This window comes from Psammomys obesus, unplaced genomic scaffold (genome assembly GCF_907164565.1).
Source record: "Psammomys obesus unplaced genomic scaffold, mPsaObe1.curated_primary_1811, whole genome shotgun sequence".
In the NCBI taxonomy this organism is placed as follows: domain Eukaryota; kingdom Metazoa; phylum Chordata; class Mammalia; order Rodentia; family Muridae; genus Psammomys; species Psammomys obesus.
This window is the reverse complement of record NW_026596064.1, coordinates 361656-380356: the sequence shown is the minus strand read 5'-3', so window position 1 is coordinate 380356 and position 18701 is coordinate 361656. Positions and strand designations below refer to the sequence as shown.

At 39.6% G+C, this 18701-nt stretch overlaps 1 gene segment (V, D, J or C); it reads left to right on the top strand.

Moving 5' to 3' along the window:
* Window positions 1-5416: 5416 nt before the first annotated feature.
* LOC129689800 (Ig lambda-2 chain V region-like) lies at window positions 5417-6028 on the top strand. The segment is given in 2 exon segments: window positions 5417-5488; window positions 5583-6028. Coding segments are annotated over 2 exon segments (492 nt in total).
* Window positions 6029-18701: the final 12673 nt, after the last annotated feature.

The window sequence follows — 18701 nt, the reverse complement described above, 5'->3', positions numbered from 1 at the left end:
AACATCCCACTAGTGCAGTGTCAAAGGCCAGTGTCAAAGGATGCCGCTCATGTGTGGAGAGTAGATCCAGAGGCTTCGTTTGTTTGGAGACATAAACTGCAAACACTATGGAGTCATTCAATCATTTTTTATGTCACACTTTGTAAGGACATGAGGAAGTGGGAAAATACCCTTGTCTCTGCAACCTGTTCTCTGAGCTTTTCTAGTGCTTGTAGTTTAGGGGAGTCTGAAGGCACTTGGGTGAGGATAAATAAATTCTTTCTATTGACCTTTGTCAGAGACACTTGGTTACCCTATGAATTCACGGTCAGGACATTTTTCCGAAGGAAACACATGCTGGGTCTATGAATTACTCTTCCTTGTTATTTGGAGCCAGAATCAACAGACGGACAAGAGAAAACTATAAGGATGGAATTCTTTGCCTGCCTATGTGTAAAGATCAGGATTAATGGTCCATCTAATTTTCTTAGTCTGAAGTAATCTAACTTGTTGAAGTGGGAAAATATGAAACCAGTTTTGTTTTTAGTTACACTGAAAACCCAACATTTTTCTTATACATGCCCAATAATTGTTATAAATGTTCAATAATGCAGTGTCCAGTGAAATATTGATCATTACTGTGGGGTTATAATACCTAGGGTTGGAATCTTTGGGAAGAGAGCAGGAAATGGACAACACTCTGCTCACTTCTTTCTTGGTTTACCCAGTCTCCTGTTACCACGGTGTCTCTATGTACTGAATCAATGTGTTCATAATAAAGAGAAACACTGTGCTTTTGCAGTGTAGACCATTTATGAGCAAAGATACACAGAGAAAACTCTGTTTTCTGGGGGACAAACATATTTGAGTTGCAACTATTAATTGCGTTTGGAAGCTTACTATTTTTTTTCAATTTTATTGCAAAGCATCTAATTCTTTTCCAAAACATGTTGTTCTAATTTACAATATATACTATGTATTATAAGATTTTTACTTTGTAATATACATTACTGTTTAAACATTTGTTATAAGGTAGTAAGTTTCTTTCAGGTTCTTTCATTTTTTTAATATTCCCTGCCTTGTGGTTCCCTCTATTTCCCACTTTCTCTCTACTTAAACTTTTCTATCCACCATATTACACCTCTCCACTTTCATATTACTTACATTCTACTACTCCAACTCCCTTGGGGCATCCACCTTCAAAACACATGCTTCTCCTCCTCCTTCTCTTTTTATAGTTTTCTTGCTTCTGTGGATATTCCAAATAGAACACATAAATTTAGAGATTTTAGGCTGGAATTCACAAATGAGAGAAAACATGTGACATTTGTTTTCTTGTGCCTTCCCCCCCCTGTTTCATCTATTTGATAATTACAATTTTCTTTACAGCTATACAAAAATGTTTTGTGTATGTATAACACAGTCTTATTACCCATTCATCAGATGAACATCTAGGCTATTTCAATTCTTTGGTAGCAACAACAACAACAACAAAAATGAGCAAGTTTCTCTTTGTAGGAAATAAAATCCTTTGTGTATATAAGAAGTAGTGATATACCTAGCTAATGGGGAATTTAATCCTTTAAGAGTAATGCTGGCTATGGGTTTTTCATAGATAGCTCTTATTATACTGAAGTATATTCCTTCTAACATTATTCTCTATAGAGGGACATTCAGTTTAAAGGGTTTTTAAGACAACATGGAGGAGAAGGGGCTTTTCCCTTCAGGGATGTCAGCTAAATAGGAAGGTCAGCTGGCCGGTTTCTCTACCTCTCTGAGCTAGTAGGCTTTCACCCAGCATTGAGCTCCAGACTCTTTATTGGTAAAATCAAACATTCCAGGTTTGTAAAGAATTGTGTTGGGATTTTGATGGGAATTACATTGAATCTGTAGATTGCTTTTGGTAAGGTGCGCATTTTACTATGTTAATCCTACCAAGCCATGAGGTGGGAGATGTTTCTATCTTTTGATATTTTCTTCAATTTCTTTCTTCAGCAACTTGAAGTGTATTCATACAGGTCTTTCAATTGCTTGGTTAGAATTACACCGAGATGTTTTATATTATTTGTAGCTATTGTAAAAGGTGTCATTTCTCTAATTTCTTTTCAAGCCTGATTATCATTTGTACAAAGGAGAAACACAAATTTGTTTGAGATAATTTTGTACCCTGCCCCTTTGCTAAAGGTGTTTATCAGCTGTAGGAATTCCCAGGTAGAATTTGGTGCTTCTCTTATGTATATTATCATATCATCTGAGAGTAGTGATACTTTGACTTCTTCCTTTCTAATTTTTCTTATTGCTCTAGCTAAAACTTCAAGTACTGTGTTGAATAAGTATGGAGAGGGTGGGCAGCTTTGTCTTGTCCCAGATATTAGTGGAATTCCTTTAAGTTTGTCTCCATTTAATTTGATGTTTGATACTCGCTTGCTATATTTTGCCTTTATTGTGTTTAGGTATCCACATTGTACCCCAGATCTCTCCAATCCTTTAAACATGAAGGGGTGTTGGATTTTGTCAAAAGTTTTTTCATCATCTAATAAAATGATAATATGTTTTTTTTTTCTTTCAGTTTGTTTATATGATGGATCACATTGATGGATTTTTGTATATTGAACATCCATGCATCTTTGGGATAAGTCTACTTTGATGTTGGTAGATGATGTTTTTGATGTGTTTGTGGATTCAGTTTGTGAATATTTGAGTATTTTTCATCAGTGTTCATAAGCAAAATTGGTCTGAAAATTTCTTTCTTGAGTCTTTGTGTGCTTTAGGTACCAGAGTGACTGTGGCCTCATAAAACGAGTTTGGCAATGTTCCTTCTGTTTCTGTTTTATGGAATTGTTTGAGGAGTATTGGCATTAACTCTGAAAGTCTAGCAGAATTTTGTGGTACCCCATCTGTCCTAGGGCTTTTTATTTTTTTGGTTGAGAGACTTTCAATGATTGTTTCTACATCCTTAAGATTTACTAAATTGTTTATTGATCTTGATTTAATGATCAATGGTATCTATCAAGAAAATAGTCCATTTTGTTTAGATTTTCTAAATTTTTGGAGTACAGGTTTTTGAAATAAGACCTAAAGGTATTCTGGAATTCCATAGAGTCTGTTGTTATGTCTCTTTTTTCCTTTCTAATTTTGTTAATTTGGATTCTATCTGTCTGCATTTTACTTTGTTTGGATAAGAGTTGTCTGTCTTGTTGATTTTCTCAAAGAACCATCTTTTGGTTTTGTTGATTCTTTGTATTGTTTTCTTTTTTTCTCATTTATTGATTTCAGCCCTGAGTTTTATTATTTCCTGCTATCTACTCCTCTTGGGTGTGTGTGCCTCTTTTTGTTCTAGAGCTTTAAGGTGTTCTGTTAAGTCACTAGTGTGAGATCTGTCTAATTTCTTTATGAAGGCACTCAGTGCTATGAAGATTTCTTCTTACAACTGTTTACATTGTGTTCCATTAGTTTGGGTATGTTGTGCCCTCATTTTCATTGTATTCTAGAAAGTCTTTAAATTCTTTATATCTTTTCTGACTGAGTGATCATTGAGTAGAGAGTTTATCAGTTTCCATGAGTTTGTGTTCATCGAAAGCACTTAGATAAGGTTAAATACACAGAGCATAGAAACCAATCTACAAAAAAAATGGGAATACTTTCTCAAAATTGAGAAAAATCCATATAAACCAAAATAATTAAAGAAGGAAAAGTGAATAAATGTATGGCTGCCTAATAAAACAAGCAAACTATGGTTAAATGAAAAAAACCTGCCAACTCCCAGAATAATAAAGCCACATGAGGGTGCTCTGACCATTCTTAGAAATCTCACAGGTTCAAATTCACTGGGCCCTGTACAGTTGCTCACTGACCCCTTACAGTGTTACAACAGCTGCTTCCTCCTTTGAGTAAATCCACAGCACAGAGCACAGGGCCTCTTTGGATCTGTCTCTCACAGTGTAACTGCTCTGATGCCTGAGGACCAGGTGGTAAAAGGGGTTCTCAGCTCATGCTTACACAACTCACAACAGACAGGGCTCACAGGGAAGAGCCTTTTTGATGGTGAGATATTACTGAATTACATACAGCATTTCAGAATCACACAATTCATAAATTAGATTATGGATGTTTCAGTTGAGTCAGAGATTAGGTGAGCTCCAAAATGAACATAGCCTCTTGGCCATGGTGACTGTGTGCCTTGTAACCAGCAGGGGCCTCTGTGAGACAGCCAGTGTTTACAGTAAACTAATCCCTAAGGATCATTTACTTAAAGGAGACTTGGCATAAAAGACATGCTATTTGTTCACTGATTGGGAATTAGTAGCTGTGTTTTCTCTAGCTTTGACTCCCTTATGCATACCTTCACCTTGCTCAATAGGCACTGCCTTCTGAAGGGTCCCCAGATTATAATTCAACCTCCATCCTTCTAAGTGTGTGTGAGATGAGTAACAGCAGTAAGGCCTAGGAAGGAGCAGAGGTGATCATGAATGAAAGCACATACAGAAAAGTTCTGGGTCTGGCATGAAGAGTGAATACAATGAAACACAAGGCAGGGCCTCCCCACCCTAACATCAGGATCAGTGTCCTTCAAGCTGTGGTCTGTATTTGCCCTTCCTCCTGCTCTTTCCTCAAGTCACAGGTAGGAATGTGCATCGGACCAGCAATCTGTGGGAATATCTATGTGGTCTCTACAGCATTGATTCTTGTATAGTCTGAAGGTTCCCTCTGCTAAGTCTTGGGGGCTCATGGTATATCTTCTAGAGATACAGAGACTGCAGCATTCAACCACTCCTCTCTGTCTTTCCACTGCTCAGATATAGTTCCTTTCATAGAAACATCTGAATCCACTCAGCCCTAAGATGATAGAATTATTCTTGATCAACTCTCAAGAGGTAGATAGAGCTGAGAAAAGGTCAGCACCTGTCAGTGTCTACACCCAAGTCAAGTCTGACTCCCTCATCACCATGTTTTGTCCATACCCATTTAGAGTCATTATTCTAAACAACCCACCTTCTTTCATGAAGTGACAAGTGTGATGATAAAACAAAGTACAAGTCACTTTTCCATCGTTAACTTACACACTCTGAGCTTTTTTAAATACTTTGTTTCTTTCTCCTTTTTCATTCCTTTCCACTGGCCTGCATATTGTAAAATTGGTCCACCTTATGAGTAGGGCAAGTCTCGGTGAAACACAATTTTATTGCTGATGTCTTTTTAGGACATTGCCAGCATATGCTTATGGCTCTGGAGAAGGAAAGGCAGCTGAAGAGCAATTCTTCTGGCCTTGGTTCTTATTAAAATGTGATCAGTAACTTGTGGCAACTCAGCAGCTTTCACCTTACAGTTTGTAATAAGCCTGGAAGAGGAACTCATTTGCATTAACAAACAGTCCCCTCCCCGCCTGTGTTAGGACTTATACTAAGATTATGGCAGTGTCTGCTACTGAGCAATCGTGAAAAGAACAGATCTAGACTGTGAATCATGGCCTGGACTTCTCTTCTGATCACACTCCTGGCTCACTGCACAGGTCAGGAGGACATTTTGGGCTGCTGTGAGAATGTAATAGTGTACATTTTGTCTCTGCTTTGCTACTGACCACTGGATTTCTCACCTGTTTACAGGAGCCATGTCCCAGGCTGTTGTGACTCAGGAATCTTCACTCACCACATCTCCTGGAGAGACAGTCACACTCACCTGTGGCTCAAGTACTGGGGCTGTTACCACCAGTAACTATGCCAACTGGGTCCAAGAAAAACCTTACCACATACATAAGGGTCTTATAGGTGGTACCAGCAACCGAGCTCCAGGTGTGCCTGCCCGATTCTCAGGCTCCCTGCTTGGAGACAAGGCTGCCCTCACCATCACAGGGGCCCAGCCTGAGGATGAGGCTGTGTATTACTGTGCTCTGTGGTTCAGCAACCATTTCCACAATGGCACAAGCAGATGGGGAAGTAGAACACAAACCCCCTGGTACAGCCTCCTAACTGTCTTCTTACCACGTGGCTACATGTCCCTAAACTCAGAGTGTCTGTTTGGTAACTGTAGAGAACTTCATAGAAGCTACTGACTGAAGCTATAAAATGTTTTATTTCAACACATTTTGTGACGATTATGTGATGGCAAGCTTTAGTGGAGTACTTCACATAACAGAATCACCTGAGCAGGAAGTCTCAATGTGGATTTGCCTACATTGGGGAGGCCTGAACAATGTTCTTAATTAAATGATGAAGGGAGGAGTTCTTGACTATGTGTGTGATCTGACCAGGTGCCTTTTATGTAAATTCTCTTTGCTATAAATTCCCCAAAATAATGGCCTGTAATCTGAAACTGTGAATAGAAACATTCTGTTTCTTTCCCAAGTTGCTTTATGTCCTGCTATTATATTACTGCAATATAATGAAACTAGCTCATAAAACTAGTTCATGAAAGTATGTTCATAAAAGCCACTTAAAATATCATGTCAGTCTTCACTGCCAGGTGAACATTTCCACAGGTGCTGGGACAACATGGCTTCTGCAGGAGGTCTGTGGACTTTTTTTCTGCAATTTGCTGCATGTTCCCAGCCACCATGTCCTCATTTTAAATATATTGCAGCCTGACTTTCTCTAATAATGTCTTCCTATGCTACCCTGGATCCTAATTCATTAAACATCTAGATCACATTGTCTCTTGCACCCAGTAAGAGAAATGGTTACAGATGCTCACCCTCCACAATACCTATCAAGAATATTACTCCAGGAGGCCAAACTCTGTAGTCTCCTGAACCATATCCATCCCCAGATCCTGGAAAACTCCATCAGGATTCCAGCTTCTACGGATTGTAAGAAAACCTGTGTTGCCTATATATGACACAGGATATACTGCATACCAGCTCCACAGTAGATTATGGAATATATTTTTCTTCTGAACATTTTAATTTTTTTAACTAAAGGAAAGGTGACTTGACTAAGAAGAGAGAGACAGCCAGAATTCAATAAATAAACTGTTCCAGAATTGCTGGTCCCAGGACTGAAACAAAACAACACAAAACGCCAAAGACAAGAAATCTCCATTACTGAGGAACCCACCCCATCAAATTGGCACCTAATGACAATTATCTGAATAAATTCCAGGAAAATAATTCAAAAGAATATTATACTTATGTTCAAACAACTCATAGAAGACATTAATATAAGTTCCAAAACAAAAATTGCTGAATGATATAAGCATATCAATACAAATTATAAAACTATGATTCCCTAAAGAAATAAAATTACAGAAGTAAATCCAAACTGAAATCCTGCTGGAACACAAAACCATTTGGGCCCAATGGAAAGCCTTATAAATAGAATGGCTCACATAGTAAATAGATTATCAAGGGAATGAAGACATGATAGAGGAATTAGATTACTCAGAAAACACCAATCATGAATTTAAAATATGAGTAGAAAGTGGGAGAGTTCCTGGACATCAGAAATATCTCTACCCTTCAGATTATGAGATAACAAGAAAAGAAAGGCATAAAAAGGATATGGTACCTTTTGAATAAAATTATAGAAGGTAAATTTCCAGACAGTGAAGAGATGCTCACCCAAACATAAGCAGCACAGCAAACACAAAATAAATAAGACAAGAAAAGAAACTTACCACAACACATTATGGGGATCAGAGGAAGAACTGTGTTGAGCAAGAATCTTGTGGGAATGCGTATTTGACATGACCATGGCTTTTTTAAAACTCTAAGACTAATTAGTTCATGGTAAAGTCACAAAGGCATTACCCATATGGACCAGGCTGAAGGGGCATCCAAAGGTTTCCTTAGAAGTCCAAGGATGACACTTTAAAGATGATTGGCTAGTGTGTGCAAACAATTAAAATCTGTGGCTTTTCCTTCTGGGTGTCCACACCCCAAGATGTCTTACTTAGACCAGCTAAGTTTCCCCCATGCTGTACCTAACCAATACACTGAGGCTCTATGTGTTAACGCTGAGGAACTCCACTTGATGTCAACATCATCCTATGTGTGTCCCATGTTGGTTCTTTTGTTACAACCTTGCCATACCTAGGTAGGTTTCCAAGGACCAAGACACACAAGTTTCAGCAACACATTAAATCTAAAATAGTAAGGACAAAGATAAAGAAAGTCTACTGAAACTGTAAGTTTGAAAGAACAAATAACTGAGAAGCAAGCAAACTCAAATAACCTCATAATTGTCTGACAAAAAATTTAAAGCCTAAAGGACCCGGAGAGATGTATCATTGGTTCGAAAAGATGATAACTGATAATCTATTTTATTATATACAGCAAAACTATATATTAAAATAGAGGGAGGAGCAAATGCCTTGTATAACCAAAACAGATTAAAAGAAGTTAGGACCACTAAGACAGCTCTACTTCAGTCTGACTGGAAGCATGAACACTCATGAGGTCACAGGAAGTCACCCAAGGTCACAGGAAACAAACAAAGCTGGAACAGACAATGAAAGGAGCTCTAAGAAAAATATGTAATAAGCAATGTGCAAAGGATTGGTATACATACACCTGTCAAAAACTGAATATTAATTGTTTCAATTTTCTAGTAAATGACACAAACTAGCAGATTAGATGAGAAAACAGAATAAGACCCAGGGAGGCTGAAGCAAATAGCTGTGAGTTCAAGGGCAGCCTGGTTTACAATGTGAGTTCAGAACAGCCAAGCATACACGGAGAAACCCTGTCTTGAAAAACAGACAAACAGAAAACAAAACAAACAAACAAACAAAACAGAAAAAGAAAAATAAAATAAATAAAAGATAAATCTTTTAGCTGGCTCCAAGAAGCACATTAAATCAATAATTGATACCATCTTAGGGTAAGAGGAAGGAAAAAAATATTTCAAGCAAATGGATCTAAAAAAAACAAGTGAGCATCAATAGTCTTATACGTGACAAAATAGTATTGGTCAGAAGAAATACATACCAAATACACTCTACTCATTTTCATAAACGAAATACTACAAGATGTAAGTCCATATATTGGCCCCAAAACATTGTTACTAGGTAACCTCAGTAGCTCACCTTTCCCAATAGAAAGGTCATCTGAAAAATCTTAAAAAGAGAAGAATTAGGTTAAATGACATTACAAATGAAAAGAAACTGAAGGGCCCAAGCATCTGTGCAGCAGCAGCTGTGCTGCCGTGACAGGCTTTATAAGATACTGTCAGACTCAGTTTCCATTTCCTACTAATGTTCCCACAGTTGCTTAGATCATATTTCTCTTATCAGAACATGGAAATGTGATTTAATAACTCAGTAACCTCCCTGAAAAACCAGAAACAATAATTTAGTAACCACCTTGAAAAGTCGCTAAGCACTCTTTGTCACCTGGGAACACCTTGTAACTTGGACACTACTACATGAAGTCCTTGCCTCCCATTCCCTAGATCTGCACCAACCAATCAGTTTATGACAAGCTTGTTTCTGCTAAATGCAAACCGATCATGTAACCCCCAAGTTGGAAAGTCCTGTTCCTTGCTCAAACCATTATGAAAACCTAGCCATGCAGCTACTCAGGGCTCCTTCCCTAATCCACTGTGTTGGACAGAGGGAAGTCTGAGCTTAAGCCCTAAATAAAGGCTCTTTGTTCTTGCATCCTGGTGGTCTTCGGGGTCTTTTTAATCTGGACATAACAAAACCAACAGATATCTGCACAGCATTTACTAGAAACCTAAAGAATTAGCAGTCTTATCAGCAGCTCGTGGGATTTTTTTTCCCAAAACTGATGACATGTTAGAAAACAAATCAAATCTCAGCCGATATAGGAAAACTAAATACTATCCCAAATTATGGTTGAACCATGGTGCCCTGCACTTTCTGCATACTCCAGTGAATGTGAGTAGAGCCCTAGGTCCAGCTATACCACTCCTAGGCATATCTCCAAAATATGCCCAAGTATACAACAAGGGCATTTGCTCAACCATGTTCGTAGCAGCTTTATTTGTTACAGCCAGAATCTGGAAACAACCCAGATGTCCCTCAACAGAGCAATAGATACAGAAATTGTGGTACATTTACACAATGGAATACTACTCAGCAATTAAAGACAAGGAAATCATGAAATTTGTAGGCAAATGGTGGGATCTAGAAAAGATCATTCTGAGTGAGGACGAAAGACACACATGGTATATACTCACTTATATGTGGATATTAGACATATAATATAGGATAAACATACTAAAATCTGTACACCTAAAGAAGCTAAGTTAGAAGGAGGATCCTGGGTAAGATGATCAATCCTCATGCAGAAAAGCAAAGGGGATGGACATCGGAAGAGGGTGAAAACAGGGAACAGGATAGGGGCCTACCACAGAGGGCCTCTGAAAGACTCTTACCCAGCGAGGTATTAAAGCAGATGCTGAGATCATAGCCAAACTTTGAGGAGAGTGCAGGGAATCTTATGAAAAAAGGGGGAGATGGAAAGACCTGGAAGGATCTGGAGTTGTACAAGGAGAGCAAGAGAACCAAAAATTCTGGGCCCAGCAGTTTTTCCTGAGACTGATACTCCAACCAAAGACCCTGTATTGAGAGGACCGACAATCCTTGTACCAATATAGCCCATGGCAGCTCAGTTTCCAAGTGGGTTCCCTAGTAAGGGGGAACAGGGACTGTTTCAGACATGAACTCAGTGGCTGTCTCTTTGATCACCTCCCCCTCGTGGAGGTCAGATTTTCCAGGTCACAAAGGAAAACAGCTTAGCCAGTCCTGGTTAGACCTGATAGGCTATGGTCAGATGGAAGGGGAGGAGGATCTCCCCTATCAGTGGACTGGGAGAGGGGCATGGGAGAAGAGGATGGTAGGGCAGGATTGGGATAGGATGAGAGAAGGGGCTACACATGGGATACAAAGCAAATAAATTGTCAAAAATAAAAAACAAATTCAAAAGGAATTTGAATGTATAGAATATGATATGAAAAAATGAAGATTTAAAAAATATTAAAAAAGAGAAAATAGAAAACAAATACAAAAAAATATGGTGTTTTCTCAGAAAATTGGGACTAATTTTACCTCAAGACCAACCAAACTTCTCCTCGGTATATATGCATAAGACGCTCCATCATACAAGGAGACTTGCTCAACTTGTTCATAGCAGCTTTATTCACAATAGTCAGATTCTGGAAACAACCTAGATATCCCTCACACGATAAATGGATAAAGAAATTGTGGCACATTTACATAATGGAATACTATTCAGCTATTACTAACAAAGAAATCATGAAATTTTTAGGCAAATGGATGGAAGTAGAGAAGATCATTCCGAATGAGGTGACCCAGACCCAGAAAGACACACGTGGTATGTAATCACTTATAAATGGATTTTAGCCATACAGTACAGGATAAGCATACTGTGAGGCACAAACCTAAAGAAGAAAGTACCAAGGAGGATCCAAGAGAGGATGCATAAATCTCACTTAGAATTGGGATAGAACAGACAGAGGTAATGGTTGAAAAGAGGGAAAAAGGTAGAGGAGGGAGAAAAGGGTGGAGATCAGATCCAAGTGGAGAAAGGGTGAGAAGACAGAAGGCCTGTAGAGAAAAGAGAAACTGAGGGTGGTAGTTTCTCTGTGACAAGCTAAGCCAAGGGTGGCTCTTGGAAGACTATGAGGGGGACTCAAGCAGAGACTCCTAGTAGGAGAAACCATAGGGTGACAAAAACACCCTCTAACTTAGATCAGTCTTCTAGTAAAGGCAGGGGAACCCCAACCCACCTACAAAAACTTTGACCCAAAATTTACTCTGTCTACAAGATGTGCAGGGATAAAGACAAACAGAACTTGAAGGAATGCCCAACTAATGCCTGGCACAACCAAACACCCACACTATCAGAGATTGCCAACCCCTGACAGTATGAATGATATTCTGCTAGGCTTGCAGATAGCAGTTTGTTTTTTTGTTTTTTTTTTTTTTAATTTTCTTTTTTTCTTATCAGTTACATTTTATTAACTCTGTATCCCAGCCGTGTCCCGATCCCTCATTCCCTCCCAGTCGCTCCCTCCCTCATCTCCACCGTGCCCCATGCCAAGTCCACTGATAGGGGGAACCTCCTCCCCATTCATCCGATCCTGTTTTATCAGGTATCTTCAGGACTGGCTGCAAAGCTCTCCTCTGTGGCCTAACAGGACTGCTCCTCCCTTGGGGGGTGGGGAGGCCAAAGAGCCAGCCTTTGAGTTCCTGTTAGAAATAGTCCTTGTTCCCCTCACTATGGGAAACCAATTGGTTACTGAGTTACCACAGGCTACATCTGAGCAGAGGTTCTAGGTTACATTCATACATGGTCCTTGGTTGCATGTCAGTCTCAGAAAAGACCCTGTGCCCAGATATGTTTGGTCCTTGTGGAGCTCCAATCCTTTCCTCATCAGTCTAACTCCCCTTCTTTCTTATGATTCCCTGTACTCTGCCAAAGGTTTGGTCATGAGTCTTTGCTTTGAAAACACTGCTAGTTAGAGTTTTTCAAATGCGCTCAGTAGACTCCTGTCAATGTTTAATGTGCATCCCATCTGTCTTTCAAAACGAGGATTGATAATCTTACCCCATGTCCGCTCTCTTGATTATCTTTTTTAGGTGTATAGATTTCATTATGTTTATCATATCTTATAGGTCTATAAGTGAGTATATACTGTGTTTGTCTTTCTCCTTCTGGGATATTTCACTCAGGATGATCTTTTCTAGATCCCACCATTTGCCTGCAAATTTCATGATTTCCTCTTTTTTGATTGCTGAGTAGTATTCCATTGTGTAATAATACCACAATTTCTGTACCCATTCCTCCGTTGATGGACATCTGGGTTGTTTCCAGGTTCTGGCTATTACAAATAATGCTGCTATAAACATGGTTGAGCAAATATCTCTTTTGCGTACTTGAGCAAACTTTGGGTATATACCTAGCAGTGGTATAGCTGGGTCTGGAGGAAGCACTATTCCTAATTGTCTTAGAAAGCGCCAGATAGATTTCCAGAGTGGTTGAACCAGTTTACATTCCCACCAGCAGTGGAGGAGTGTTCCCCTTTCTCCACAACCTCTCCAGCATGTGTTGTCCCTTGAGTTTTTCATTTTGGCCATTCTGATGGGTGTAAGGTGATATCTCAGGGTCGTTTTGATTTGCATTTCCCTGATGACTAATGAGGATGAACATTTCTTTAAGTGTTTCTCTGCCATTCTATATTCCTCTACAGAGAATTCTCTGTTTAGCTCTGTTCCCCATTTTTTAATTGGATTACTTTGTTTGCTGCTTTTCAGCTTCTTTAGTTCTTTGTATATACTCGATATTAGTCCTCTGTCAGATAAAGGGTTAGTGAAGGTTCTTTCCCAATCTGTAGGCAGGCGTTTTGTTTTGATGACAGTGTTCTTTGCTTTACAGAAGCTTTTCAGTTTCATGAGGTCCCATTTATTGATTGTTGCTCTTAGAGCCTGTGCTGTTGGTGTTCTGTTCAGGAAGTTGTCTCCTATGCCAATGAGTTCTAGGCTGTTCCCCACTTTTTCTTCTAACAGATTTAGAGTATCTGGTTTTATGTTGAGGTCTTTGATCCACTTGGACTTTAGTTTTGTGCAGGGTGATAAATATAGATCTGTTTTCATTTTTCTGCATGTGGACATCCAGTTGGACCAGCACCATTTGTTGATGATGCTGTCTTTTTTCCATTGAATGGTTTTGGCTTCTTTGTCAAAAATCGAGTATTCATAGGTGTGTGGGTTTATTTCTGGGTCTTCTATGCGGTTCCATTGATTCTCCTTTCTGTTTTTATGCCAATACCATGCAGTTTTTATTACTATTGCTCTGTAGTACAACTTGAGATCGGGGATGGAGATACCTCCAGATGATCTGTTGTTGTACAGGATTGTTTTGGAGATTCTGGGTATTTTGTTTCTCCATATGAAGCTGAGAATCTTTTTTTCAAGGTCTGTAAAGAATTGAGTTGATATTTTGATGCGAATTGCATTGAATCTGTAGATTGCTTTTGGCAGGATGGCCATTTTCACACTGTTAATCCTACCAATCCATGAGCATGGGAGATCTTTCCATCTTCTGAGATCTTCTTCAATTTCTTTCTTCAGAGACTTTAAGTTTTTCTCAAACAGGTCTTTCACTTGCTTGGTTAGTGTCACCCCAAGATACTTTATGTTATTAGTGGCTATGGTGAAGGGTGTTGTTTCCCTAATTTCTTTCTCGGCCATTTTGTCTTTGGTATACAGGAGGGCTTCTGATTTTTTTGAATTGATTTTGTATCCTGCCACTTTGCTGAAGGTGTTTATCAACTGGAGGAGTTCTCTGGTTGAATTCTTGGGGTCGCTCATATATACTATCATATCAGCTGCGAATAGTGACACTTTGACCTCTTCCTTTCCGATCTGTATCCCCTTGATCTCCTTTAGTTGTCTTATTGCTCTGGCTAGGACTTCAAGTACTATGTTGAAGAGGTAGGGAGAGAGTGGGCAGCCTTGTCTTGTCCCTGATTTCAGTGGGATTGATTTAAGTTTCTCTCCATTGAGTTTGATGTTGGCTATAGGCTTGCTGTATATTGCCTTTACTATGTTTAGATATGTGCCTTGTAACCCTGATCTCTCCAAGACTTTAAACATGAATGGGTGTTGGACTTTGTCAAATGCTTTTTCAGCATCTAAGGAGATGATCATGTGGTTTTTCTCCTTCAGTTTGTTTATGTGGTGGATTACATTGATGGATTTCCATATGTTGAACCACCCTTGCATGCCTGGGATGAAGCCTACTTGGTCGTGGTGGATGATATCTTTGATGTGTTCTTGGATTCGGTTTGCAAGTATTTTATTGAGTATTTTTGTGTCAATGTTCATAAGAGAGATAGGTCTGAAGTTCTCTTTTTTTGTTGGGTCTTTGTGTGGTTTAGGTATCAGGGTGACTGTTGCTTCATAGAATGAGTTTGGTAATGTACCTTCTGTTTCTATTTTGTGGAATAGTTTGAGGAGAATTGGTGTGAGCACTTCTTTGAAGGTCTGGTAGAATTCCGCGCTGAAACCATCTGGCCCAGGGCTTTTTTTGGAGGGGAGACTGTGAATGACTGCTTCAATTTCCTTGGGGGATATAGGGATGTTCAGTCTTTCTACCTGATCTTGACTTAATGTTGGAAGATGGAATCTATCAAGAAAATTGTCCATTTCATTTAGATTTTCAAATTTTGTGGCATGTAGGCTTTTGTAGTATGACCTAATGATTGTTTGAATTTCCTCTCTGTCTGTAGTTGTGTCACCCTTTTCATCTCTGATTTTGTTGATTTGGATAGATTCTGTCTGCTTTTTAGTTAGTTTGGCTAAGGGTTTGTCTATCTTGTTGATTTTCTCAAAGAACCAGCTTTTTGTTTCATTGATTCTTTGAATAGTTTTATTTGTTTCTAATTGATTGATTTCAGCCCTGAGTTTGATTATTTCCAGCCTTCTGCTCCTCTTGGGTGTATCTGCTTCTTTTTTTTCTAGGGTTTTCAGTTGGGCCATTAAGTTGTTTGTATGTGATGTTACGAATTTCTTCTTGCAGGCACTTAGTGCTATAAATTTTCCCCTGAGCACTGCTTTCAGTGTGTCCCATAAATTTGGGTATGTTGTGCCTTCATTTTCATTGAATTCTAGGAAGTCTTTAATTTCTTTCTTTATTTCTTCCTTAACCCAGCTGTCGTTGAGTAACAGGTTGTTCAGTTTCCATGTGCGTGTAGGCTGTTTGTTATTTCTGTTGTTGTTGAGGTCCAGCTTAAGTCTATGATGGTCAGATAGAATACAAGGGATTATTTCAATCTTTTTGTATCTGTTGAGGCTTTCTTTATGACCAATTATATGGTCTATTTTGGAGAAGGTTCCATGCAGTGCTGAAAAGAAGGTATACTCTTTTGAGTTTGGATGAAAAGATCTGTAGACGTCTATTAGGTCCATTTGCTTTAGGATCTCTGTAAGTGTTTTTATTTCCCTATTTGTTTTCTGTCTAGTTGATCTGTCCCTTGGTGAGAGTGGAGAGTTGAAGTCTCCCACTATTAGGGTTTTAGGATCAATGTGTGATTTAAGCTTTAATATTGTTTCATTTACGAATGTAGGTGCTCTTGTATTTGGGGCATAGATATTCAAAATTGTGATGTCCTCTTGGTGGATTTTTCCTTTGATGAGAATATAGTGGCCGTCCTTATCTTTTTTGATTAATTTGGGTTGAAAGCCTATTTTATTAGATATTAGGATGGCTACTCCCGCTTGTTTTCTGGAACCATTTGCTTGAAAGACATTTTTCCAGCCCTTTACTCTGAGGTAGTGTTTATCTTTGTTGCATAGGTGTGTTTCTTGGATGCAACAGAATGTTGGATCCTGTTTCTGCAACCATTCTGTTAGTCTGTGTCTTTTAATTGGGGAGTTGAGTCCGTTGATGTTGATAGAAACTAGTGACCAACAATTGTTACTTATTTTAGATGTGGTGTTGGTGGTGTCACTGAGTTTCACTGCTTGTCTTCTTTTGGTTTTTTTGTTGTGTAGTTATCTATTTCCTCTGTTTCCTTCGATGTAGTTGTTTTCTTTGGTTTGGAGTTTCCCTTCTAGTAACTTCTGTAAAGCTGGGTTACTATGTAGATATTGTTTAAATTTGGTTTTGCCTTGGAATATCTTGAATTCTCCGTCTATGTTGATTGAAAGTTTTGCTGGGTATAGTAGTCTGGGTTGGAATCTGTGGTCCCTTAAGGACTGTATGATTTCTGTCCAGGCCCTTCTGGCTTTCATAGTTTCTGTTGAGAAATCTGGTGTGATTCTGATAGGTCTACCTTCATATGTTACTAGGCCTTTTTCCCTTGCTGCTTTTAGAATTTTTTCTTTGTTTTGTAGGTTCAGTGTTTTGACTATGATGTGACGTGAAGAATTTCTTTTCTGGTCTCGTCTACTTGGTGTTCTGTAGGCCTCTTGTATGTTTATGGCCATCTCCTTCTTTAAGTTGGGAAAGTTTTCTTCTATAATTTTCTTGAAAATATTTTCCGGACCTTTGAGCCTGATGTCTTCTTTTTCTTCTACTCCTATTCTTCTTAGGTTTTGTCTTTTCATGGTGTCCTTGATTTCTTGGATGTTTTGTGTTTGGAACTTTTCTGATTTTATTTTTTCTTCGAGAGACGTGTCAATTTCCACAAGTGTATCTTCGGCTCCTGAGATTCTTTCTTCCATTTCTTGTATTCTGTTGGTGATGCTTACCTTTGTATTTCCTGATCTTTTCTCTATGTTCTCCAGCTCCTGGTTTTTCTCTATTTGTGTTTTCTTTATTGATTCTAATTCTGTTTTCATGTCTTGCACCATTTCCTTCATCTGTTTGAATGTGGACTCCTGCTTTTCAATGATAGCTTCTATTTTTTTGTCCGTTTCCTCTCTATGTATCACTAATTGTGCCTCTACTTCTTTGGGTATAATTGCCTGTATTTCTATGAGAGCTTTGTTTATTTCTTCTTTATTTGCCTTCATTTGTGTGGACATTTCTTTGAGAGCTTTGTGCATTTCTTCTCTGTTTGCCTCAATTTTCGTGGTCATTTCTCTGAGAGCACGATTTGTTTCCTCTTGGTTAGTCTCGATTTCTTTGGTTATTTCTCTGAGGGCTTTGTTCCTTTCATCTTTATGGGCCTCTAATAGCTGGAGAAACATAGCTTTGAGGTTGTTTTCTTGTATATCTAGTGAATTGAAGTGTCCATTGTTTTGTGGGGTTGCTGGTGAGGTCATTATGTCCTGATTTTTGTTGGGAGTGTTCTTACATCTGCCTCTAGCCATCTGGTTATTTATAATCCTCACTGGTTGTTCCTTGAGATTGTAGTTTGGGCTATGATCCTCTCTTTCTGTTTTCTGGACTGTTTTTTCAGGAAGATGAGAGAGGTTCATTGCTTTGGGGGTGTGCACTGTGTTTTCAGTTTTGCCTAAGTAAAGAATATGACGCTAGCGCTATTTGCGTGTGCTTTTAGCGGGCGCAGTGTGCATGCGCGGATTGTCTGACTATTGCAGTGGCCTGCAAGCCACTATTACGCAGTTCTGACTGAGATCCAGGGATTGTTTGCCTGGATTACCCTGGTGGACCCGCAAGGCAGAGGCTTCAATGTCGCTATCCCAAGAATCCCTCTGATGCCCACACTAGGAGTGTGGGTGGCAGGGATCTCATCTGGTTGCTTCTGTGGAGAGGCCCTGGGTCTGGGGCAATCTCTCCCTAGAAGGCTCACTCACTCTCTTGCAGGACCAGTTGGAATGCACAGGGGTTCCCCTTGCTCACTACTCTCAGTTTTGGTCCTGCTGCAGAAGTGCATGGGTAGGGTAACAGTCAGCTCTGTGACACTGTGGTCGCAGGACTCGGTGTCCACCTTTCCTGTGTGCTGCCTCTTTGTTCTTTCCCTCTGCCAGGAGGGGTTGTGTTGACTGGTCCCTGGGTGGCGCGGGAAAGAGTTAGGGTGAGTGTACTCAATCCCAGATCCCGGGCCCAGCTCTCTCTGCCAGAAGCAGCCTAGCAGTAGAATCTATGTTTGCTGATCCCAAGAGAGTACCGGGTAGGGTTGAGTGTCCTCAGATCCAGAGCTTGGGTTTCTCTGCTAGGGGCCGCTGGAGAGAGGGTGCTGTGTCCTTGGCAGGCTGCCTCTCTGTCCTTCCCCTCTGACCTTCTCCTCTGTTAGGGCACGCTTATGGAGGTGCTCTCAGGGGAGTGCCAGCAGGGGTTGGGGCTTCTCAGTGGGAACCTGAGCCCTGAGCCGGGCGGCGGTGTTTCTCTGCCGGGG